Here is a 25,449-nt window from a genome sequence, read left to right as displayed (position 1 = left end):
TCCTACTGGGCAAGGAGAAGGGCAGAGAGAGGTCTAACAGCAGCACGTTTTCAGAGAGCAAGGAAGATGCAGGCCCTGGACGCTGGAGAAGGGAGAGCTGTCAACTCAGGCATCAACACTGGGCAGAAGAAGACTTTGTTAAAGGGAAAAGCCTAGAAAACGAGCACTTCGGACAGCATGCCCGGAGCAAGACACCAATCCCCTTCAAGCTCCTTCAGGCAACAGGCACCCCTGGGATCCTGCTCTGCTTTGCTCCTCATTAAAGGTTTGTCATTACTGCGTTATTTTTAATACACACGTAGAGAAAAAGACCCACACGCACACCCATGCGTGCACACGCACACACAAAGGGAAACCATTGCCAAAATATACACTATAGACAGAAGAGTCCGTTCACACTATATATATGTACAGAGTCTCTGGGTGCAGTCTGGCAGCACACAGCCGGGCTGGGGCTGAGCGCGGGGTGGGACGGGATGGGTGGAAACACCTCAGGGCTTCACGCACTTTCCCTTCTTTTCCCGCCGCTGCAGTTTCCGAAGGCGACGCGTCCAGGCGTCCCGCCACTGGATGACCAGACTGTTCTTGTCGGCCATCAGTCCTGGCCGGTCGGTGGAGTTTTCACTGATCCCCATGACCAAGTACTTCTTGCTGATCTGGATTTTGGGGCACTTGCAGGACAGGTCTTTCAGGTGGATCCACAAGAAGTTGTCGCCACGCTTGACCCGCTCGTCGCGGCACTTGTAGACAGAGAGGATGTTGATGGTGAACTTGGCCCAGTTGGCCACCGTCTCCATTTCCAGGATGTTCACCTGGACGACTGAGGGAAAAGAGGGGGAGGCATGGTGATGGGGGATGCTTTGCCTTGCTCCCCAAAGGAAGCTTTGGTGACAAGAACTACCCATCCTCAGCAGCCCCACCTGCCTCATCCATCACACCCTTGGGAGGGCTGATTTGGGGACCCCTCTCCGTGCTGGGTGCTCCCCATCCCCTGGGACGTCTGCATCTCCCCCACCCATGGCCGGCCTGTGGCCGGCCCCTGGCTGCCTCTGCGGCAAAGCCCAGCGTGGTCCAGGGAGGGAGGAGGTCCTTACCATAGTCCTTCTTGCAGTACTTCTTCATGTTAATCTTGTAGTTGCCCTTGGCTGGCTTGCAGTAGGAGTCACAGTCTGCGGAGGAAGAACAGAGGGTTGAGCACCGAGGGGCTTGAAGCACATGGGGTCCCGTCCCACTGCAAGGGAAGGGGGAACGGTGTGGAGGGGAAAACAGCAAGACCCAGCCTGGCAGAGGGTGGTGGGTACTCCACGTCCCAGCGCCCTCTAGAAGGCTCCTGAGCCAGGGCCTGGGCTGCTGCTGGGGATGGGCATCTGGCGAGCCCAGCTCGCCACAGCTCACAGGGGCTGGGCCAGGATGGGGCTGTAGCGTATCCCAGCATGAACCCCTGGCACAAACACTGACACCACATCAGCTGGGAAGAGAAACCAGGTGGCTTTGGGCCCATCCAGCAGGCTGAGTCCCCTCCTGCGCTGGCAGTGACAGTATCCTGCAGGATAAATCAGCACAGGGGCAGTGGAGGGAGCTTAGGCACCCTCCTCCGGGATGCAGAAGGGGATGGATGGGAGAAACGCAGGTGAGGTGGTGGTGGCCACTGGGGAGAGCAGGCAAGGGCCGTGGCCAAGGAGAGTCAACCAGGACAGCTGTGGCCCTGCAAACCTGGGTGACGTGGGGAAGAGAGGACTCGGCACCAACCCCACCATCGGTGCAGCAGGGAGGGGACCCAAAGGAAGGTCTGACCCCATACCAAGGGGATCGTGATCCTCAGGGCTGACTCAGCCCTCAGGGGCCAGGGTGGTGGGAAGCATCCTCATGGGGCAGCCCCTCCAGAGACCTGCTCCTCGTTGGTGTCCCAAAAGTGGGGGAGGGCACTCAGGCCGGGGGAAGCAGGCAGTTGAGGTAAGCGGCTCGGCTCCGCCGGGTCACTCCTGCTGCCCAAGCATCCCAGGCTCACGCTGCGCCAGCGCAGCCAGGGAGGGCACCAGGCTGTCTTCCGCCCCACGCAGCATCCCTCCCTGCTGTCCCCCGGTTCCAGGCAAGGCTCATGTCCTCAAGGAGACTTTTTTTCTGTGCATTTCTAAAGACCCCAGATTTGCATCTCAAGCAGAGGGAGGGCAGGGAATGCCTCTTTCCTTCTCCCCCAAAGGCTTTGATCCCAACAATTGCCTGAAGCAGTCCTGTTCTTCTCCTTTCTTTCCCCCTGCCATCTTCCTTTGAACATCTCAATTTGTCTCTTTCCAAATGGCATGTTTTTTCTAAGCCCATCTTTCTTCTTTTCTCTCCCTCTCGCAGGTTCTCTCTCTGGCTTGGCCCCATGTCCCGGGACAGAGCCAGCAGTCCCTGAAGTTGTCTTTGTTTGCGGGTTGCCACAGCGATCACTGGGGATGGAGGCGAGGGTCTGGGGGAAGACGGGGGAATAACAGCGCCCTGTGCCAAGGGGAGGAGGAGAAAAGAGGAAAGAAAGAAGCCCAGAAGCACAAACTCGCCCTGGGCTCTGCTGCTCTCCTTTCTGCCCGGCTCCTTTTTATCTGGAACTTTGAGCCGGCTGTTCCAAATTTGTCATTGATAGAAGTGGCACAGCACGAAGCTAATTCTTGGCAGAGGGGGGTGAGCCCCGATTCTCAGCTCAGCCCCACCGTGCTGCCACGCTGCCCCTCTGCCTGGGCTGGCAGAGCTGCCCGGCCCCGTTGCATCCCCTGGGACAGCGGTGGTGGCTGCGGAGGGGGCACAGGGCCCCTCCGTGTGGGGTGGCTGCTGAGTGCACTGGAGAGCTTGGCTGTGGCACTGAAGGTGCCCCATCCGCTGCATCCCAGGATATGCTACAGCCCCATCCCAGACACTGCTGCATCCCCTGGGCATGCTACGGGCCCGTCCCTGAGACTCTGCTCTGTCCTTTCCTGCTACATGAAGGGGACTCTAAAAGGGAGCTCCTGCCTTATTTTGGGGAGCGCCCAGCAAGATGGGTGACCTTTTCCTCCCCAAGCAGAGCAGAGGAGGCTGCCGTGTGCCCAAGCAACCGCCCTGGCATGGGGAGGCTACCAGGCACTTTTTGGGGATGGGTGCAGGGCATGCCCCTCCATGCCCGCTGCAAGGTCCAGCCCAGGTCCTGGCCCTGTGCGAGCCTTCAGCGAAGATGCAGGATCGCGGTGGGTTTGCGGTGGTTTGCGGGTTTGCGGTGCCCCTACTGCTGGAGCCGGAGCTGGGAGCCGTGCCACCGCAGCAGTTTGCCAGCGCCATGCCATGCAGGGCCAGGAGGTCACTGAGGGGCACAGAAACCATCCCGCAGCCAGCACTGGTCACAGCTCCGCCATGGGCCTGCCCACGGACGCTGGATGCCGTGGTGGAGGAGGGCGGCACGAACCGAGGTGTCTGGCTAGGGTGGCTGCCACATGGTGCCGAGGTCACACCGGTGCTGAGGCCATGGGCGTTGGGGTGATGGGTGGTAGGACCGGGCTGCAGGGCAGCCTCGGCCAACCTGCCACCCCCCTCGCTCAGCAACGGGGAAGAAAGAAAAGGAAGAAAAGCAGAAAGAAAATCAGTAACTGCCCTGGGCTCCTGCTCATGATTAACATCATAAAACTGTGATTCAAAAGAGCCAGAAAATAGTGTTGGGAATCAACAATTTGGGATTAGTTTGGGGATTTTTTTAACCTCAGCTTTGTGCTGAGGAACATTCCTCAAATATAAAATCAATTCCTGTTCAATTTATGTAAGACACTTGGGAAGAAAAAAAAAAAGACCAAGTAACTCAAAGCATTTCCCTTTGTTGCCTTTGAGCACATGGCCTCCATCATCGCGTGTGGGGCGGGTGTGGGCGCCGTGGCTGGGGAAGCAGCCAGGTGGGTGCCGGGGCTGCCGCCCAGCTCAGTCAGCACCCAGGGGGGTGGCTGGGTCCTGCCCGCATCTCCACAAACCGCCTGTCCCTGGGCACCCCATCCTGCCCCACAGGATCCCCCTGCGGCAGGGCTCTTCTCGGGGTCTCACCCCCGTGCCTCGCACCAGGACATGGCTATGGATGGCAGCTCCATCCCCCCGTGCCCGCTGGGATGCCACGTGGTGGGCACAGGGGACGGACTCTTCCCAGGCCCGGCAGCAGCTCTGTCTGCCCTGCCAGCCTGGCTGAGGCAGTACGCTCTCTGTCCACCCCATAAAACCATCGGGCTGGATGGCCATTGGAGAAGCCGCCTCATGAGTGCCTCTCCCCTGGCAGCTCCCAGAGCATTCCCCACTTTCCCAGCTTGTTTTTAAACTTCCCGGACATGGCATTACACGTGCTGCAGGGCAGTGGAAAGAAGACCAAGTTTAGCCTCTGCCTGCAGCCACCCTCCTGCCCACCCCTCCTGCGGTGTCCGTGCAGCCTGATGGGGCAGCCGAGCCCCACGGAGGGGCGGGGGGATGCAGAGACCTGCCGCAGCCCGAGGCTGTGGAAGTGCACCCACAAACCCCGGGATGCTGCTGCTGCTGGGATATGCTACAGCTCGGTCCCGGACAGCGCTGCATCCCTGGAATGTGCTACAGCCCCATCCCAGACACTGCAGCATCCCTGGGATACACTACAGACCCATCCCGGACACACTGCGCTGTCCTTTCCTGCTACGTGAAGGGGAATCCAAAAGGTACCTCCCGCCCTGTGCCACCGCTCGGTCCCGTTCGTGTCCCAGAGGAGCTCTCGGCCCCTTCGCCCCATGGGACCCTCCCACAGACACTGGGGGGGACGACTACCACAAGTGTGTGCCCACAGAACCGCTGCCTGCTGGTGCTGGTCTGGCACCGGCCCACGGTACGGGCAGCAGCACCCCATGCACGGGCAACGTCTTGGCCGCTGGCGGCGGGGAGCCGGCACGCAGGAGGGACGGACAGAGCGGGGCAAGCACTGGGCGATGCGGCACGGACATGGGAGGAGGTGGATGGTGACCGGCAAGCCCGGCGCAGGCATCCCCCGTCTCCATGGGGAGAGCATGTGTGAGAGGCGGCAAGTTTGCACATCTGGTTTACTTCTCCTCTCCTTGAAAAAAAGAAGGAATATTTTGTTTTAAGAGAGATGTAACTTAATTAGGTGCTATGGCTGCAAATCTTTTACTGCTGACTTTGAATTCCTTTAAAGCCCTGTTTTGCACTCCACGAGTTTTGTTAATTCTGCTAATGGGGAACAAGGATTTTTTTTTTTCCCCACTAAGTGGAAAATATTTTAAGATAATAATAATAAAAATTACGAGAAGGGGACCCAGGACATTTCACTGCTGAGCCAGTCGGCTGCTTGGGCAGAGAGATCAAAGCTGGACCTCAAAGGCTCTGGAGGGTCGGAAAGGCAGGAGAAAGCTGTGAAGAGCAATGCAGAGGATGGCAACATCAGTGAAAAGCCTGGACGCAGCCGGGGGCAGGACCCCAGCAGGGAAGAGGATGGGGAGAGGGGGCAAGCCCAGCACCTGAGCACGGCGGCCCCAAACAATATCCCCCTGTTCCTGCAGTCTGGCACCTGCTGCCAGAGGCAGGGAGGGAGGTGGGGAAATGGGGGGAGAAGAGGCTCGGAGGCTGCCTGGGGTGGGAGGACTGTGGGGTGTTGAGGGGCTGAGTGCTTCCCTGGGGAGTGCCCTGCTCACGGGGGAGCCTGGGGGCTCCTGGGGCGGAGGGATGCAGGCAGCAGGGGGGGTGCAGGCAGCGGACAGGGTGGGCTGCTGTGGGCAGCCCTGCCTGCAGCACAAGCACTCTGGAGGCAGGGTGCCCCAGGCAGAGCATGATCACCACCCCGTCTCTCATCCCCCCCAGCACAGGGGGCAGCAGGACCCCCAGCCAGGTCCCCTGCTCCCCCGCGCAGACTCTGGGCAGAGGCAAGCTACTTTGCATTAAAGATATTCGAGCTAGAAGCCAGAAATCTTAAAACAACAAACCCACAGATAAAACTAGAGGCAGTTTAAGGCAGACCTGCTCCGCTAAAACAAAGTAAACGCCTGGGTCTCCAGGAAGTGCCATTTATTTTTACACAGCTGAAAATATCCGACATCACTCTAAGACTGTTCCTATTTATAAAGCACTGGAGGGGAGTCACCTTGATTAACTCTGCTCCATGTGTCACTCTCCATTTGCAATAAAACCATCCAAAAACCCCTTTCCCCTCCCATTTTTTTCCCTTTTTCCAAAGCCTGGTGTTCCCAGCTCCCTCCCTAGCAGCAGGCAGGGCAGGCAGGGCAGGCAGGAGCAGAGGTGGTGGTGGTCTGCCCTGTCCTGTGCAGCCTCCCCAGCAGTGTCACTATCACAGACAGCTCGGCTCTTACGGTCATCCCATCGTGCAAGACGTGCGCTGCACGGAGGACTGGCTCTCCTCCGCTGCCCCAGTGTGGAGTGAAACCTCTGCCAGATCCACGCAGGGCTGCTCGACTCATGTCCTGATAACACCTCCTGTTTCCCAGAGCCTCTGCGGAGCAGGGCCGGGAGGGCTGAAACATGCCTGCGGGCGCTGGGTTGGTGCTGGGCCGTGCAGCTCTCCCAGCCCCTGCATCGATCCATGGGATCCACATGTGCATGGGGGCCAGCACTGCTCTGCGAGGAGCCGAGCTACCGGTCTCCTCCCACGCATCTCACCCCTCCATCCCCATCTGCACGCTTTACTCCTGCCATAGCTCCATATCTTCAACACCTCTCGTCCCCGTCCCCCCTCCTACAGCTACCAAGCACACTCGGAGCTGCACACGTGCATGCACGTGGCTGCAGGGGCCATGCTGGAAGACGTTCCCGAAAGGGTTGAGGAGCACATCACAGGCATGCGCCAGCCTGGGAAGGGGCTGTTGGCATTTTCCACCCCCCAGGAGAGACGGCTGCGAGAAGGAGAGCTGGGGAGAAGGATGCACGCAGGGCACCCTGGGATGGGACAGCGCACGGGGAAGCTCCTCATTAAATATGGACGTGGGGAGCTGGAGGTGGCCTTGCTCTCTTCCCAGAATCACATACCATGGGATGGAGTGGCGGATGGTGCAGGATGTCTATTCCCCACACTGGCATACCGGAGAAGACCAAGGTCTTGGGGACAGCAGGGTGAAGGGTGGCCCGAGGAGGAAAAGGGCTGCTTCTTTCCCTAGCTTCTCCCCCTTGACCTGGCTTGGGATCCCTACAGAGGGATAGACAGTGGGATGGCTAGGAACAGCCACACTATAGTGCCAACAGGACTGTGGAAGGAGAGGAGGGGAGAGAGAAAAGCCTTGCTACAGCCCCCTCCGATGCACGGCCACGCGTGCCTCTGAAGAGCTGGCCCAGCATCAGCACAGCCCATCCACTGCTCCCACCGCTGGTGACCACCACGTAGGGCACAGAGGTGCCAGGAAGATAGATGAGACGGCAGAGCCTGGCTGATGGAAGAGGGGTGGTCAGGGAGGAGATGCAAAGTGGATGCTTCACCTGTCTGCCATGGCATCTGCTGGGCCACGTCCTGCAGTGCCAGGGAGGGCTGAGCGTACTGGTGGTGGCACAGGGTCCGGAGGCCAGCGCACCACCGTATGGTGCTACTGGCACCGTGTCAGGGTAGGAGCTGAGGGCACCTCAGTGGGGCCCTGGCAGCCATGGCTGGGCTGGAAGAGGGACTCTAACCCATTGGTGTGGGCAGCACCCCGGCACCCACCAGTGCCCAGCCCCAGCCAAGTCTCTGCAAGAGCGCGAGCAAACACAGAGCATGCACGGAGACACGAGCCTTTTGCTGCTCCAGCCTGGGGAAGCCAGGGCGGCTCTTGAGGAGCTCTAAGGACAGCGGCAGAAATGCCTCCCTCGCCCATGCAAAGCCTGCAGCCTGCCGCCGGAGCTGCCCCCTCTCCCACTGGGTGACAGCAGCAGTGACATTGATGCTCCCATGGTCCCATCAGCCCGCAGGGCCGGGACAAGCAGCTCAGACCCAGACGCTTCACTCCTCCGGACCTGAATGGGGCGAGCCCCATGTCACCCATGCCCCAGGGGAGACCTCGCAGCCCACGCCCCGGCACGGGGGCTCCTGAGCCTGCCTGCAGCTGGCAGCCTGCTGGCCCCCACCGCCCTGGTGCCCCTCGGAGAGCCAAGGCCCTGCGGAGGTAAAAGGCACCGAGGAGAAACCTCTTGCAAAAGGAGAGTAAAAAGCCAGCCCCAAGCACCCACTAAGCCATAGGTGCTGTACGCCACAACCCCTGCTATAACCTGCCAAGGGCGGTGAGGTCCTGGCAGGCTGCATCCCTGCTTTCCTCCTCGGAGGGGATGGAGAAACCCTTTCCCCAAAAAAGCCCGGTCAAGCTTTGTCGGTCCCTTACCAGAAATACATAGGATTTCAAATCTCAGTCATTTTTTTTGCCAAAATTGTTCGCCATTAATCTTTTCACCAAAGGGTTTGGCGGGGCTCAGCCCTTCTCCCTGGCATGCTGGGGACAGGGGAGGGGGCATGGGACGTCTCTGGGCAGGGCTGGGGCCGTGGGCTCGGCCCGGGACGCGGAGCACTTACCTGCGGGCGCCTCCGTGCTGGTGACCAGGGAGGTGGGGTTGATGGCAGGAATCTCTGGAAGAGAAAGGGAGAGATGTCTTAAGGAAAGGGGTCCCCAGCTCTGGGGGTGACACCTGGACAAAAGCCCTCTGCAAGTGGGGTGCAGAGGGGATTTTGTGGGCCACCTCTGGCAGCTTGCTAAGAAAGATGGATGGGATGAGTCTGACCTGAATATCAAAGGCCAGTATAATAGACCCGGAGATGCCCAAACTGAGCTCAGTAAATTGGGACAGGCTGAGATGCTGCAGCCCCCAAGAACCGTAAGTCACTGCTGCAGAGGACACACTGCTCCAGGGACGGACAGATGAACAGATGCTCAGCTGATCTGAGTGGGCTCCAAGCTGCACAGCACAGGGATAAGTGTGGGCAAAGACAACACTTTCTCGGGACTCCTGGCAACAAAACCTGGGGGAAATTCTATCCTAACCCCACATCTGGGGAACAACAGAGGGAGACGAGCCAGCCCCGCCAGTTCACCCCCACTGCCACAGCTCCAGCAGCGCCCATGGATGCTGCAGAGCAGCAAGTCGTTCCTCTGCTGCTTGGGTCAAATTCAGACCCACTGCAACAATAAACGTGGTTTTACACTGACCACAGGATCAGGCCTTGCCCCAGTCCTGACCACGCTCAGGGCTCAGCTGGGTGAGGAAGGCACCTTACTGCAGCTGAAGACACGTCCCAGCAGAGCTCTTTCAGCCGGCTCGAAGCACTAACCCAAGGGGTCTTTCAGAGCCTCCTGGGCTGGGGGAACAAAGCATCGGTGCCCCCAGAAGGTGACCCAACCATCCTGCTTTGACCACCTCCTGGAGCACAACCACGTGGATGGGCAGCCCCTCAGCTCAGCCTCCCACCCACCACAGGCCAGCCCAAGGAGAGCATCCCCTGGTGCCGGCAGGGGTCCCTGAGCACGGGGCAGGGCGCGGCAGCACTCACTGATGCAGGGGGCCACCGGCGAGCGGCTCTGCTGGTAGCCCTTGGCACAGCGGTTGCAGGTGAGGCCGGTCACACCGTCTTTGCACGGGCACTGCCCCGTCGTCTGGTTGCAGGTCTTGCCAGCTGCGCCGACGGGGTGGCAGTCACAGGCTGGGTGGTAGGGACAGAAAAGATTACGTGAGAGGCGATGCACAATGCAAACCCCAAACTGGACGCAACGTGCCACCCCTGGAGAGGTGAGCAGGAGGTGGGTCCTTCCAGCGCACCGGTGGAAAGCAGCCGCTGGGGCCAGCACAGCCAAGACCTATGGGTCCAGACCGTGGCCCCACGTGTGCTGCGAGCAGCATGGGCAGGAGGGCAAGCAAAGGGCTTGGCCAGGGTATGGCCTCTGCTGGTGGGGATGCTCAGGATGAGCCCCTGGAGACCCCACAGCTCACACAGGCACCTGCAGCTGCCAGCTGGCATTTAGGGTATGGACACCAGTAGAACAGTTTCTTCCTGCCCGCTTTGCAGACAGCTGCTCTGGGGACAGCCGGGCATGCGTGCGGGCAGGAGGAGGGACTTCCGTGGGCAGCCCCGCGCCTGCTGCCAGCCTTGTCCTGTGCAAGCAAGGGGAGCGGGGCTCACGTGGGGCCATGTAAACCCTTGTTCATGGCCAGGGTGGGACTGAGGGCACTGCAGGGACTGAAAGTGGACAGATACACACCCAGGTCTGCTCTTCCCCCACCTCAAGCCCAGGGCGATGCTCCTGTCGCAACAGTAAAAGGCATTTTCTCCACTTGCTCCCCCACCTCTGAGCTTTCCAGTCCATGGAGCTGAACTGACACTGAGCTTTTACACAAACTTCAGCCTTGTTTTGGCTTTAGGACGGTCTGAAGTGGATCTTCGTGATGTTTCCCAAGCTGATGAGCCTCAACACCCATCCTGCCTCCTGGAGACCCCAGCCAAAAGATGTCCCCATGGCTTTCCACCACAGCCTCCCCAGGGGAAAAGCCGCACCTGAGGTGGGTGAGAGTTGGGTCTCCATCCTCAGGGCAGACCCGAAGTGACTCTCCATCACACAGCACTGGATGATGGACCCACCAGGGATTGTCTACGAGGAGGGGTGCAGGAAGGAGATGCTCACTCAGGAGAGGACCTTCCCATCTGCCTGCCCAGGGCTGGACTGGCTACAAGCTGGAGGAAGTTATCTCGGCCTCCATCAGTGTAAGAGTTGAACGTGATTCCAAAGCAAAACAAAAACATCCCCCCCCGCCTGCCCCCGCAGCCCCCCGATGTTATCGTTTCCCTAATTTTCACCAGATGGGACTGGTGGGAGCACCATGGCGCTGCTCCTCGGCCCCCTCCCGCACAGCCAGAAACCAGAGCAAGCAGCCTCTAATGGGGACCAGATGCTTCATCCTTATCAGATCTTGGCTGGGACTGGAAGCGGACGTCTTTCTGACAAGGATATTTTGGGGGCTCAGCTGTGATAACAAATGACAGCAAGCGAGGGAGTCTTGGCATGACGTAGGGCTGTCGGAAACACGGCGTCTTTCTTCAGCCACAACAGGCTTGTCTCCTGCCAGGGCAGCCGGCTCTCCCCAGTAAGCCAGGCTCTCCCGGCTCTCCTGACCCTGTCAGGTCATAGGGGACCCCCAAAGGTCCTAAGATCATGGGATGGTCCAGCCCTGGACTGCGAGGAGCAAAGCCGGCAGCAACGGTCCAGCGCTTGGTCAGCCTCAGATGACCCATGGGAACAGCACCGCTGCTTCGCCTGGAGGAGAACATCGGGCTTACCACCCTCTCTTGAACCACCATGCTCTGGGACATTTCAGCTGCATCTTGATGGTCTCCTTATGCCTAACCCACAGGGCTCTTCTGTGCAGGCTCAGCTGGAGCCTGCAGCACTTGGAGGAAGCAGGTGCCTTTGATGAGCTGGCAGGTACACCTCTTGGAAACCATCCATTGCTTTGTCTCTTTTCTGCTAGCAAAGGCTTGGGTTTCTGTTAGTGGGGCTGGGCGTGAAGCATCACCCATCCTCATCACCACCTGTGCTGGAAAGAGCAGCCCAGTGCCACCAGCATCACGCCGGTGCTGCCCTGAACAAGGGGCTCTCACCCCACCACCGATGCTCGGAGTGCTCCCAGGGCCACAGCGCCCGTCTCCATCCGGCAAAGTCCAAACCACCCCAGAGCAGCTGGGCACAAGCCCTGCCAAACACCCACTTCTCTGAGAGACATAACCGTGCAGGGAGAGCTCAGAGGTCCCTGCAGCCATGACTCCTGCTCTGCATGCACAGCGACAGACAGTCCGTGCCCTAAAAAATTTATGGCCAAAGGCACGCTTCCAGCAAAGATTTATACAAGCGCTTAGCTTCACACATTGTGGATAACCTCTTGGGCCCCAGCGGTGTATTCCTGGTGTAAAGTCTAGGGATGGACATAAATCTCAGCACAATCAGGATCCAATTCATCTAAGCAGATCCCTCTTCACGCAGTAGAAGGCGGCTTTCAATGACTCCTGATGTTTTACCTGGATCAGCAATTAAGGCAGTTTTGCCCATCTTGCATCCACAACAGATAAGTGTCTTTGGGAGATGAGCTTGGTCTCTGCCAGACCACCCTCTGGCCCCTCACCCCACCATAGCGGGATTTCCTGCAGTCCCACAAAAATCCATTGCTCCTTCCCACTCCGATGGGAACAGCATCCCAGGCAGTGCTCGGTGTTTACCCTGACCACTCCCACATACCAGCATGGCTGCACCCCACCACTCCAGCTGTAGCATCTCCATCCCTCCTTGTCCTGACATGACCCACAGAGGGGGGCTGGCCGGGGCACCCCATCCCGGCACCAGGGAATGCAGGCACTGGGGGCACAGCACAGCTCCATGCCTGCTGCCCACTCACCGAGCCCTGCTGCTCACAGCCCTGCCGATTGCCAGGATCTGGCCCACAGTGCTTGAATGGTGGATTAAGTCACTAGCTTGGAGCTTAACTCATCGAGCTGTGCTTGCCAGAAAGCATGTCTTGCACCTAATATTGAGGGTATTTTTGCATCTTAAGGCTTAGCTGCTACTGCTTCACCAGTTTTCATTGGAGAAAGCTCACGGTTTACAGCTTTGTTTAAATTACAGGGATTAATGCACAGCCATTCTTTATTTGACTTTTCAATTACCACCACTGAATTAATCCTGTAGGTATTTCTGCCTTTTCCATCCTCCCAGCTTTTCCATCTCGCAGCATCCAGTGGTGACACCGGCTGCTGGCGGGCCGGCAGCTGGAGGGAAGATCTTGCCTCCCCGCTCACCAGCCAGTGGCTGAGGGCTCCTCTTGGTTGCCCGCAGGAGATGCAGGCTTGTGCAATCTGCAGTTGATATTTTTGTGCCTATTTCAAAGACGTTGCATCCCAGCAGAGATGAACCATGGTTGGATAGTTATTTAGTAACATGCTTTGGGGTTTGTTTAAATAAAATGTAGTAGTTCCTGGCCTCTGGGCTAGTATTTCACCTCCTGAATATGAACTGAGCTTCGTTCCTAGCGCCTGCAAAATCTGCCTTTGCTGGGATGCTCAGCTTCTGCCCTGGACCAGTGCTGCGGTGGATGCAAAAGACCTTTGCTCAAAGCTGCACATACCAGTTCACAGCAGCTTGCGCCGCACCTGCTTTTAAGATGCCTGTCACGAGCCTTGCTTTTCCTTTTCTTTTTTCTTGCAGGAGTGTAGGCATCTGAGCTGTAGGTACAGGACACATCTTTGGAAAAACCAAGTCCAAACTGTCTTGTCACATCTCCGTGTATTTATACATCTCTCTGGCAGCACCAGCTCCCATTCGTGGCACCGGGCAGGCAGGCTCGCAGGTGCTGGTCCTGCTCCAAGGAGCTCCCAATCCCAAGAGATCCACCACTGGATAAGTACAAGAAAGGGTGGAAATTCTCTCTGCTTTACTGAAGGAGGGGCAGCCAAAGAAGCAGAAGCATCAGGGATTTTATTATTAACTCGGTTCCCTGAGGCAGAGCCAGGAACTGGCTCCCAAGTCCCAGGGTACCACCTTTACTGCCAGATCCTCCTCAACATATGCACCATAGCAGGGGACAGCCCTTGTGCACATGTTCATCTGGCTGGGCTGAACCTTTGCAGCATTTCCAAACCACAGGCAAACCCTGCTAGCCCTCCGGAAGCGGCACCCCCCGGACCAGGCTGGCAGAGACCTGCCCTCGGCCCTGAAACGGGGGGACCTGAGCCACAGCCCCGGTAGGAAACGCTGTACCCGCAGCGTCCCCGGTCCCACAAACTCATACGCAGCTCCCACCCGCACGTCGAGCCAGGCCATATTCAGTTACCCTCCTCCCTGCTTCCAGCACCTAGTGAAATCCTGCTTGCTTTATTTATTATTTTCTTTTTGGTAAGTGTTCCCTTCCCTGGCTGGAGCAGAAACTGAGACCTCAATGCCCAGCAGAGGTGGCACTGGGGACCCCGGGTCCCACAGGAGGCAAACACCTTCAAGGCTTCCACTTTGCTTGGGAATTTATCAGGTAACTTTGGTAGCAAAAGTAGAAAGAGCTGGTGAACCGAAGGGGAGCAGAAACCCCTCATCCAGGGAGCGGTGGGGAAGTTGGGTGCTGCCTGCAGAGGATGCGAGGCAAGGTGCAGGCGGCACAGCCACCCCAGTGCCACATGAGCCCCGGTGCCAGTCGGGCTGAGCCAGGGCTGCCTGCAAGCCCCCAGCACTCGAGGAAAATCCTCACGGAAGAGGGAATTTTGCTGCAGCTGCCCCAGTCCGGTGGTGCTGCAGCAGGAGCCGGGGGCTGCTGCCATCCCTCCCTGACTCAGTCAGAGCCAGGACCCCTCCCAGGAATGGGACACGGCCCGAGATGCTGTGCTATAGACCTTCAGGATGCATGCCTTGTCCTGCCTCCTCCTCTTCCTCTCTCCCAGTGCCTCCCAGTGTCACCAGATGCTGGCACCTGGCATGGCTTTGGGACCCGGCTGCCACCTGGCACGAGCCCTGTCAACAGGAAACCCTTGCTGCTGCTGGGGGGCTGCCATGCCCATAGCCATAGCTGTGACATGGCTTGGCCAAGGCCATGGGGCTGTGGAGTAGCGCATGGTCCCCCGGGGACAAGGGCCTCCGAGGTGGGACCTGTCAAGTCAGCTGCTCGCATTATTAAAAATTATTAGCTTGCCGTTTGCTAACGAGCTGGCCGCAGGCAGGGCTCCCCCTGCCAGCGCCCGCTCAGCTGCGCTCCCACTGCTGCCGCGGCGTCGGTCAAACGTGGGAAGTTTCTCCCTTTGCTCCATCCTCTCGACCACTCCACGGAACAAGGATGGGGAGAGGCAGGGGCGGCTCACACAGCACGGGCAACAGAGGGATTTTACCTACTACATCCCGGACCCAACTGAGCCATACCTACAAACAACACTAATGCACACGACAGGGGAACCCCAGAAGCCAAATCCTTCAATTCAGGTCTGTGGCCACAACGGTAATGGTCCAAAACCAGCTTCAGCAGTGCCCGTAGGCTTTACATAAACACACTAGCATCATGTCCTCGCAGCAGCGAAGGTGCCCGGTGCCCGCGCAGCTGCGCAATGCACCGGAGAGGGACGCTGTGCTCCCTTCTGGGAGGTACTTGCAATCTAAGCTGGAAAAAAAAGGGATCAGGGATGAATTCCCGGCCTCAGAGCAGCCACGGCCGACCTCCCGCCTGCTCCAGCGTTTCAGCCTGGATCCCACCAGTCCTTGGGGACAGGCAAGGTGTTTTCTTATCTCAACTTCTTTGGTGAAACTATTGTTTTGGGGCTTCACAGAGAAAAAAGGCTCCGCAGAGGGGGCTGAGCAGGGAGACATAAGAGAAACCAGACAGGCTTGGCCAGAAGCTCGAGGAGGGAGAGGAGAGGTGCAGGTCCCATGACATTTGGCACAGGCTGGGGACCTTGCGAGGTCAAGCTGCGGCTTGACGGCTTGGAGCCAGCGTGGCTCCTGCCCAGCTCAGGGACAAGCTACCCTGTTTGCAGGCACCAGGAGCCATGGTGCTCAGCATCTCCCCAAAAACAGGTCAGAAGAGCCACTCCATGGCTGAAACACGTGGGGTCCTGCACTGCAGTCCAGCAGGGCGATGGAAACCTCCGTCAGCATCCCCAGCCCTCTAAGGCAGGGAAGCCACTGTGGGTCATTTTGTGAAGCAGCTTGAATACTTCCGAGAGTGTCTATGGCCCAGACAACGTCAGCGACAGAGATGAGTTTCCAGCACATTTAGTCATGCGCCTTCTCCAGCACCTGCCCAGCATCTCTCCAAACACCGGCTGCAGAGACCATAACTGCAGCCACATGAGGACCCTCCTGGGATGGATGGGGCTCCTGGGAGCCTGCTCGCTCCCTGCCTGTTGTCCTCCCCATCCCTCAGGGAGATGCTGGGCTCAAAGCGATGTCCCTGCCTGGTGCCCTTGGGGCGGCAGAGGTGACCAGGGTGACGGAGGCTGGAGGTGACCTGCAGCTGCTGAAGGAAGCAGCCAGGCTCTGAGCAGAGCAGAGGGATGTCCCAAGGATGGGAGGGAAAAGCGAGGAGACGACAAGAGATTATATCACCCGTGCTGCCTGCGTGAAGACCCCCCCCCCCAGCTTACCTTTGCAGGCCTTGCGGTCCGTGATGGACTTGCTGAGGTCCCGGTAGAAGCCCTCCTTGCAGTAGTGGCAGTGCCGCCCCGCGGTGTTGTGCCTGCAGTTGAGGCAGACGCCACCACTCTTCCTGCCTGAGAGCTTGTACAGCTCCATGTTGAAGCGGCAACGCCGGGCATGCAGGTTGCAGTTGCAGGCTGCAAGGAAAGGGGAGAGGGTGAGGGCTGGAGGCGAAACCTGGGAGCCCCCCAGGGTGGGCTGGAGCTGCCCCGGTGCCCTCCGCTGCTGCTGGGGGCCAGGGCTGCCTGCACCGGGGGAGTGGGACGGGCAGGGCAGGGCAGGGCATGGCACAGCCGGCCCCAACGTGCCGACCAGATGTGCAGTATCCGCTGCCCCGTGGGGCCGGTGCTGGGAGGTCAGGGCAGAGAAGAAAGGGCGCGTGTAGGGACGAGGCACCGCTTGGCTGAAGGCAGACAAGTGTGGGATGGAGGGGTGCAGCCGGGGGGTCTGGCAGTGCCAGCCAGGCACCTGCATCACCGCTGTCCTCCCTTGCCCCTTCCCCAGCAGCCGGTTCCGGTGACAGAGCCCGGCCGACCTTTCGGCAGGACCACCCGCCTCATGCCAGGGGGTGTGACAGCGTTGCCCCTGCTGCCTCACAGGGTGCCATCCTCAGCGTCAGCAACGGAGCCGCCAAATTCCTTATATTTAAGGCTCTACCCTGTGTTCATGTGCACACACACAAAGAAGCTCACATTGCACACACGTGTGCACGTGCACACATGGGTTGCTCACACAAACATGCACAAGCACACACACAAGCTCGTGCACACAAACATGTATGTGTGAACGTGCATGCACACAAATGTGCACCTAAATATCCACATACTGTTACATGTGCGCACACACAAATGTGCACACACGTGCACAAACATGCACACAAACATGCATGCTCGCATGTGCAAGCGTACACATTCATACACATGCTGACATGTGTGCATACATACACATGCATGAATATGCATGCACAGATGCTTGCACATGCACACACACACGTGGACGCTCCTGCAAACACACACGCACGCTATTTTTTTATTAGCCACAGGAACCATGCAGCCCCCCCTGCCCGATTCCACGTGTGCGAGATAAAAAGGCAAAGCAACGCCCGTTCCTGCTTAACACTCTTGCAAAAAGATAATGGGAACAAGATTTCCTTCGGCAAAACGCGGCGCCCTCCTCCCCCAGCCCCGGCCCCCGCTCTGTGCCGGTAAATTGAGGTTGGGTGAGAGTTTTTCCAGGCGTACTGTGAAATTCATTAACGTGTCAGCCCAGATTTAACTGCTTAGGCCTGGCTTGGCGGTCGTGTGAAGTTGCCTCCCCCCCGGCCAGCAGCGCCGGTGGGAGCTTCAGCCCGCGCAGATCAAACGCTCCCTCGCCTGCCTCGTTGCTCCGACCTCGGAGACACTGGGGGAAGAAAGCCGGAGCTGAACCCTAGCCCTAAAAAAGAGCCTTTTCGGAGGCTTAAATGAGTTGAGCGAAAGGTTGGTGCCGGCCTCGGTGCTGCCGGCACCATGCGCTCAAACCTCAGCTCCCCCTGGAGCTCCCCCGCGTTATGAGATTAGTGTAAAAATCACATGGCAGGCATCAAAATAACACTCCGGCGTGGCGGTAGGTGCCTTTGGGGGCTTGTGCCTTTTAAGCTCGTTTTTTTTTCCCAGTGCCAGTGGAAAATAGGGACTTCTGAGGCAAATTCTGAGACGGGGCTAGGTGCTGGGATGTGGCGCCTGGAGGAAAAGCAGCAAATACTGCCTGTGGTCCCAAGCAGCCTAGGATGCTGCTGTGCCGGGAATGCCAACGCTTGGCCAGGCTTTGCCAGGACCAGGAGAGATGCGGTGAAGTACCCTGAGATCCAGGCTGCTCTTGCACTCATCAGATAATAGGACAGGGACAAGCCGGGGGGCTTCGTGCCACTGAACTGAGGCAGCCGCACGTAATTGTAGCAAAGGAGCAATTTTTTGAGGGTAGAGGGGCCTTGTTAATTCCCTTGCATCACTGAAAGGCCAGCTGGGTCACCCCAAAAGGCAGCTTTGCTGTCCCACTGGGAATGCTTGGGGCCACCCCCACGAGCCCCCGGCATCCTCTGGGGAAGGAGAGGGGACGGCAGCCCAGAGGGGAGGCGATGGGCAGCGGAGGAGAAAGGTCAGGTAAATGATTCGCTGCCATCGGCGCAGAGTCCCGCTCTGCCTCCAGTTTAATTGGTGAGAGAGTAACTGGCTGGGGCCTTTTCGTGGCATCACCGACCTTGCCGCGGGCTGGGGGCCCTCCCAGCTGGCACGTCCCCGTCGGCCCCGGGGCACCTTTCCCTGGGAACATGCTGCAGATCCTCCCAGGAGCCGGCTTTTGGGGAGAAACCTCCTCTTGCTGCCCAGCATCGTCCCCTCTGCCTGCAGGCAGCGATGCTGCCCGCTCTGGGTTGTTGCTCCCAGCCCGGGCTGGGTGTCAGCAAACCGCCACTGGCTTAGCAGGAGCCAAGCCGGGATTTTGGTGCGATCCCAGCCAGCCGACACGGGGACCTGGCTGGGCTTGGCCACGCTGGGATGGGTGGCTGTCCCCTGCTCGGGGACAGGGTCACACCAGCACGCGTGACCGTCCCCTCGCCCCCCCGGCACAGCTATCCGGAGCTAATCGGGGCAGACGGGTCCCCCCTCTTACCCAGCTAAATACTTGCACTGTTCCTCAGCGCTGACTTGGTTGCAAGCTCTGTCTGTCTCCCGTTAATCACTAATTAAAGGCTTGAATGTTCCCTGCTGTTTGGGGTATTAATAAGAATTTAATTGCACAGTTTGGGGCTAATTACGTGGTAGCTCTCTTCCGCCCCTGTACAGTATGCCCAATTAAACAATCATATGATCAATTAAACAATCACAAGATCTAATAATTTGCAATAATAGACTAATTAAATGTCGGCACCTTGCAATGAAGCAACCTTCTGTCCCGCTTTTGATGGTGCTTGAACCCCTGCCCAGGCCCTGGCTGCCCCACAACCTCTTCTCCTCCAGGCTGCTGCAGACAGAGGAGCCCAGGGCAGTGGCACAAAGGGGTTTGGGGCAGGGACCCTGGCACGGGGCAGCGCCGTGTGCCAGGGCGCACGCACGGCAGGCAACGGAGCCCGCAGGGCAGGAGGGGGGCTCGCCGCCCCTACAAGTTCCCTGGGAATAATTAGCGAAGGCAGCCGGCTCAGCGAAACCCTAGACCGGCTGCTGCTGCCAACCCGCAGCGGATTCGAGCTACGCCCCTGCTTTGGCTGGAGGAGAGCCCAGCCGGGGCGGTGGGGCAGGATGGGGCTGCACCTCCACCCCGGGGACGGGAATTGAGACCAGAAAAGCCCCTTCCCTCCCATCCGCACTGCCCCTCCATCATGGGGAAGGCGTTCGGAGAGAAGGGCTGGGGCTTGCACCTCTACTGCCAAGAAGCAGGAGGAGAAGCAGAAGCAGGAGGAGAAGCAGAAGCAGAGAGTCCTCCCCGAGGTGCTGTGAGCTCAGAACAGGGGTGTGAGGAACAAGGCTGAGCCGCTCCAGCCCCACCCTTGGAGTAGCAAGGCTCAGGATGGTCAGAGAAGTTTAAACCCCTCCACCACGGTGGCTGTCTCCCCCCTACACCCCAGATCTGCTCAGATGCCGCACCCCATGGGGAGCAGGTGCCCAGGCAGGGGTGGTAGGGGGATGCTGCCTGCTTGCCCACCTCCGAAAGCCATCACCTACCCCAAACCACTCCCCCCTGCTCTCCCCAGGGAAGGACTGTGGCCAGTGCTGCTGGGAACCCGCTGGTTTCTAGCACATCTGCGGGGGAGAGGGCGAGGAGCACCCTGCTGCAGGGGACATGGCAAGCGACGGGGCTGCAGGTGTGAGTGCCAACAGGCCAGCGGCAGCACAGGTCCTGCTCCATGGGTAACACGGCCCAGGCCAGCTCACTGGGGGATTTCTGAGATAATTTTTGTATGGGAAGCACTGAGATAAAAAAAGAAAGCAAACGTACAGGAAGGGGCAGAGGACACGGGGGAAGCACATGGGATCCTCAAATCCCTTCACCCCTCTGGGGATCGGTGTCTTCAGGCACTGGCATCCCGGATTGATCACCACAGCACCCCAGCCCGAAGCGGAGGGAGCAGCAGCCAGCAAGGTCTTCCCAGGAGAGCACAGCCCCTTCCCTGCCGAGCCCCCCAGATCAAAGCGAGCCCCGTGCATTATCCCGGTGCTCTGGGGAGCGCTCCCGCCGCGGCAGCCACAAAGGGAACAAGAGCTCCTGCATTACCAGGGAGGGCATCAATTACTTCCAGTGGCTGCCTTGTGCTAATCCGCTTCCCCCCCTTCCCCAGGCCGGGTGTTTCGGGGACAGCCCGCCGAGGGGGTGACCGGGCTGCCCCAGCAGCGGCGGTGGGCAGGAGGCGGCGTGAGTCTGCAAGAATAAAGCTGATGCATCACCTGGGGGAGCTCGGCATTTCAGCTGTCATGCTCCCACTGGCCGCTCTGCCGGGATTATCCTTCACAGAGCCTGACTCGGGCTAAAAGCTGGGGGGACACATGGATGGGACACGTCTCTCTCTTTCCTGCCCTTCTCTTTCCCCTGTTTCAGGCAGGGCACACCAGAGGGTACACGGAGCATCCCAGTATTGGCAGGGCAAGCTCCCCGTGGGACACGCAGCCCTTTTGGGGTATCGGGAGAGCCCCCTGTGCCCGTGGACCAATGGCACTGCTCCCGAACCACCAGGGATGGGGCCACGCACCCTGCGGCACAGAGCTGGCACCGTGCCCTCTTACCAAGCCGGCAGCACGGCAAATCCACTGTTGCCGTCCTGGCTGCGACATCCCCAAACCTGCCTGCTTGCAAAAGTCACGCTGACCCCCACAACACCGCAGCACAGCAATGTTCCCGCAAACGCCACGGCCACCCTACGGCAGCTGTGGTGGGGTCACACCCTGCGCCGATGCTCGGACCTCAGGCATCACTGGGCTGTGTCACCTCTGCATTTCCCTGCACCAGCCAGAGGCGGAAATTGTTGTGAAATAAGAAAATTTTGTCCTCACCTCCAGCTGTGTGGATGGATCTCCCAGCACCGTGACATGGTGCAGGACATCAGTTTGTCCCCATGCTGAAGCAGGCAGAGACTCCTGTGCACTGGAGGGGGACAAACCCCCATGCAGGGCACTGGGGAGCACAGAGCCAAGAGGTGACATCCCAACACGACCTGAGGCTGTACCAGCCCCATGTCTCCATCTGGATCCACTTTTGGGGTGCTGCAGCCCCCGACCCTGCCCCTCAGCTGGTGCTGGGCTGCCAAGCTCCTGCATCCATCCATGAACCCTCCTCCTCTTCCTCACCCCTCCCTGGCCACGTGCGATCATCCACCAGCCCGAGCCAGCACCACCGATGCCCGGCCGCAGGACCAGGGTCTGAAACCCTGCAGCCCCCGGGCTGAGCAAAGGGAACTTCCCGGGCGGCCTCTCCTTTTAATTGGTGCTAATTGCTGCGTCTGTTCATGCTGGCTGGGGAGATGTCATTGTTGAAAGGCACAGAGGGGAAGGCTTGGGGAGCTAATCCAGCTTTCAGCCGCTAAGCCCTTCGGAGGCGGGTGATGGAGAAGCTCTTTCAGGTCCCTTCAGATAGGGCACAAAGCCCGAGAGAGGAAAGGGAGAAAGAAGGGGAGCGAATCAACAGGAAAAACTACTTTCACAAGCAACTCGTGGAAGGGTCTTTGTGCGCGGGGCTTGTCAGAGGGGAGCTTGAAGGGACCGTGCCGCACCCCCGCCTCCTCTGCTCTCCGTCGTTTATCTATTCAGCCCCATCTGCCAAAAGGGTGATGCAAATGGGGGTGGGGATGCTCAGGAGCATGGCCCTGCAGAGCAGGACCCTCGCCCTTCGATGGACAAGATGGAATGACGGACAGGAGATCTGCAGATGCTCCCCCAAAATGAGCTTCCTCCGGTTTAACCCCTTTTGTGCTGCAGAGCCACCTCCGCTGCCTCTGCTGCTCTACCGGAGGATTTGGCGGCGAGGAGGACGCGGCGTGGGGTGCCACAAGGGAGGCAGCCATCGGGTCGGGGTGCTCCTTTTGTCCCAGGAGGTTTCCACGGGCTCACCCACCAGCCAGAGCCCTCCCCTGCCCAACCTGCTGACAGCTGGAGGCAGCAGCCGTGGGCAGGGTGTAGAGTTGAGGGGTTTTTTTCTGAGCTTTCCTCCAAAACTCATCTTTCTGAGGAAAGTGGGAAAACGCAAGGGGTGACGCATTCCCACAGGGCATGAGGTGGTTTAAAGCATCAGCTGTGGCACTTGCTTTGAATCCACTGCCTTCTTAGCCATTCTTAGAAGAAATCCGCTGTTTTATATATATACATATACATATATATATATATATTTAAGCCAACAGCTGGGATCTCAACAAGACATTGATCACAAATACTAACAAGTCCCTCTGACCTCTGGCACATCCACTGAGCCTTTCAGGGGCTGATTAATGGTACGGCTTTCCCTTGTCTCCATCCTCCTGACACCCCCTGGGACCCGGGCTCCGGTCCAGGAGGAGCGAGAGGCTGTTCCTCCCTCTCCCAGACCTTCACAGGGCTCTGGCATCCCCCAACCGCATCCCAAATCAGGACAAAAGGCAAAAACCTCCACCAAAATCCCACAAACATTCATGAGCGGGACAGCCAAACAATGCCAGTTTGATGTTTTGGAAATGTTTCATTTCGATGACAGAATTTTTAACTCATAGAAACCTTTGCAAGGACAGACAAGCTAAAACTGCCACGCAAAGCACCGTGCCAGACCGAACGCGAATGATAAAAGGTTGATTTGGGGTATCTCAAGTATTTCCTTAATCTCTGCCAAGTTTTGCTGCCTGCTCCCTGCCCCAAAGCACATCTCGCAGGGGACCGCCATGTCTCCCTCTCCTGGCCCAGGGACAGCTGGTTTGCTGCCCAAGGGAAACGCCCCCAGCCAGGCATCCTGCATCCCACACCGAGGTTCGCTGACAAGCTGGAAGACACTGGTGATTTTTCAGAAGGTTTTGGTGCTTTGGCTCACGGCCAGACCACCGCACCTCCAGAGGGGCACCCGCAGCAGAGACAGGGCAGGTGCTCGAGCCTTTCCCAGCCCTCCAGCGAGGGGGATGCTCCCCAGCACCTCCAGACAAGCGCGCTCCATCACTTCGGCTCAGCACCCATCACTTCCTCCCCCAATGACCCGTTTTGGGGTTTCAGCCCCAGAAAAAAAAAAATATTTAAAAATCACTTACCCAGACACTCGTTGGCCTCGCGGGCGCTGGCCCGCTGCCAGGGCCGGTCATAGTGGAAGGGCTTGCAGCGGTCACACTCAGGACCCTCTGTGTTGTGCTTGCAGTCACACACCAGCTTCTGCTCCTTGTCCTTCACGCAGCGTGCCGCGTGCCCATTGCACTTGCAGCGTCCGCCGACCTGCAGCTCCCCCACCGCGTAGTAATAGGGGGTCGAGCCGGTGCCCCCCTCCTCCTCGCCGGCATCCCGACCGCCCAGGTCACGGAAGAGATGCGGGCGGCTGAAGACCACGCGGATGTCGGTGGCCGTCACCCAGTCCTGGAGCACGGGGCTGCTGTCGAAGTCCTGGGCGGAGGGTCGCCCGTCAAGGGTGCTGAAGGCAATGAGCCCGCCGGTGAGGGGGTAGAGGTCAGTGAGGCCATCAGTGCAGAGGGCTTCCTGCTCGTTCTGCTTGGTGACGGTGGCTTTGCTGGGTTTGCCGTAGATCTTACGGCACTGGGAGGAGTAGTACTGGTACGGCACCCAGGTCTTGCCGTAGTCCATGGACTTGAGGATGGCGGTGGACTCGGGCCGGGGCGAGCAGAACTGGAGGCTGACGTAGACCACTTCGAACTTCTTGCCGAGGGAGAGGGTAAGGGTGACGTTCTGGGGTGAGTGGTGGAGAGTCTCCGAGCGCCAACACGTCATGTTGGAGGCGGTGTTGAGGTCGGTCAGATAGGCGGGCGGGTGGGCTCGGCGGGGGTCCGAGGCATTGCAGTGCCGCGTCGGGGGCTTCCCACACGTGCTGGAGGCTTGAACCTCCTTCCCGAAGGCGGCATTGACGAATTCAGGGATGCAGCGGCGAGGAGCGCCACTCTCATCATAGCAAGGGTCTGGGGGGGTCTGCTGGGCCACAAAGGGGTTCACCGTCTGGGAGAGGCCCAGCATGGCGGTGGTGAGGAGCAGGCGCAGGAGCTGCAGGACCTCCATCCTCCCGGGGCGAGGGAAGCGGCTCCTCCCTGGGGTGAGAGCAAAGAGAGCGAATGGCGCCGGCAGCCCTGCCAGGAGCGGCACAGCCCTGTTGCTGCCCACGCAGGGAGGCTGGTAAGGGATGGGAAACACCCCTGCGTCTGTCCCTTGACCTGTGCACGCCTTCCCACCCCACATCTACTGATGCAGCATCCTGGGAGCAGGACAGGGAGGTGATTACTTTGCCTTATCTACAGCGAACCCTCGCCACTCATCAGCAGGAGCGAAATACTGTGGGAAATGGCAGAAGGAGCTGAGCTTTGGAAGGAGAGGTTGAGATCAAGGGTCCAGCCCTTCCCAGGCTTCTTACGAACTGTCTTGGGGGAGACAGGAACGTTCACGCCTGCCAGCGGCCCTGGCTGCCATGCACAGCTCGGAGACCCCCATCACCACACAGCTGCCGAGGAGAGGTGGTGGGCGAGAGCTGGGGAGATCTTTCAGCTGCGACAGTAGCTGCAAACCCCTAGTTATCCAACTGCAGCCCAAAAGAGCTCCTGCCAGTGTGGGAGAAAGAAGCAGCAGCAAAAACACCTTGCTGGGTGTTTTGCAACAGGCAGGAGCTCACCATGACGAAGGCCTGGGGCTCAGGCAGGGCTGGCACCACTTTCCCTGCCGTGCCACAGCCCTGGCAGCATCCCACTGGCCGTGGGCACAGTGGCTTCTCCGAGCCGGGGGCTGGATCCCCTCCAAATCCCACAGCTGCACTACCCAAGTATTCGCACTGGCAAAAGGAGGCTATTCTGCCCTTACCCCCAAGAGACCCAGGTCTGGGTCTAGCCTGTCTGTTAATGGAGGGAAAAGCAAGGACCAAAGGCAGGGCTCAGATGGGCTCCTCTCCCAGCAGCCGCAGCACAGGGCCAGGGGATGCTGGGTGGCTCTCAGGGGACATGGCCAATCTCCTGCGCTGCTGGCTTGTAGGGTGGAAGAGGGACCGGAGGTCACATCCCCTCCCACCAGCTCTGGCTGCAGCAGGAGCATCCTGTGAGATGCAGGTCTGCCATGCCCCATCCTGAGTATCGTCCGAGCGGCATGGCTCACGCATTCACCAGAGAACGGCCCCGAGTGCTGCAGTTGGCGTAAGACCC

General features: G+C 59.1%; 1 protein-coding gene across 1 annotated transcript; it reads right to left on the bottom strand.

Moving 5' to 3' along the window:
* Positions 1 to 491: 491 nt before the first annotated feature.
* On the bottom strand, positions 492 to 24,352 carry NTN3 (netrin 3). Its single transcript, XM_075515175.1, has 6 exons — positions 23,359 to 24,352; positions 16,079 to 16,267; positions 9,476 to 9,625; positions 8,504 to 8,557; positions 1,095 to 1,169; positions 492 to 820 (listed from the first exon to the last, which is right to left on the bottom strand). Exons 1-6 carry the CDS (start codon positions 24,323 to 24,325, stop codon positions 492 to 494), a joined length of 1,764 nt encoding a protein of 587 aa, XP_075371290.1. The 5' UTR covers positions 24,326 to 24,352.
* Between the last annotated feature and the right edge of the window lie 1,097 nt (positions 24,353 to 25,449).

This window comes from Mycteria americana, chromosome 12 (genome assembly GCF_035582795.1).
Source record: "Mycteria americana isolate JAX WOST 10 ecotype Jacksonville Zoo and Gardens chromosome 12, USCA_MyAme_1.0, whole genome shotgun sequence".
NCBI lineage: Eukaryota > Metazoa > Chordata > Aves > Ciconiiformes > Ciconiidae > Mycteria > Mycteria americana.
The sequence above is the reverse complement of the archived record's forward strand: the minus strand, read 5'-3'. Positions and strand labels throughout refer to the sequence as shown.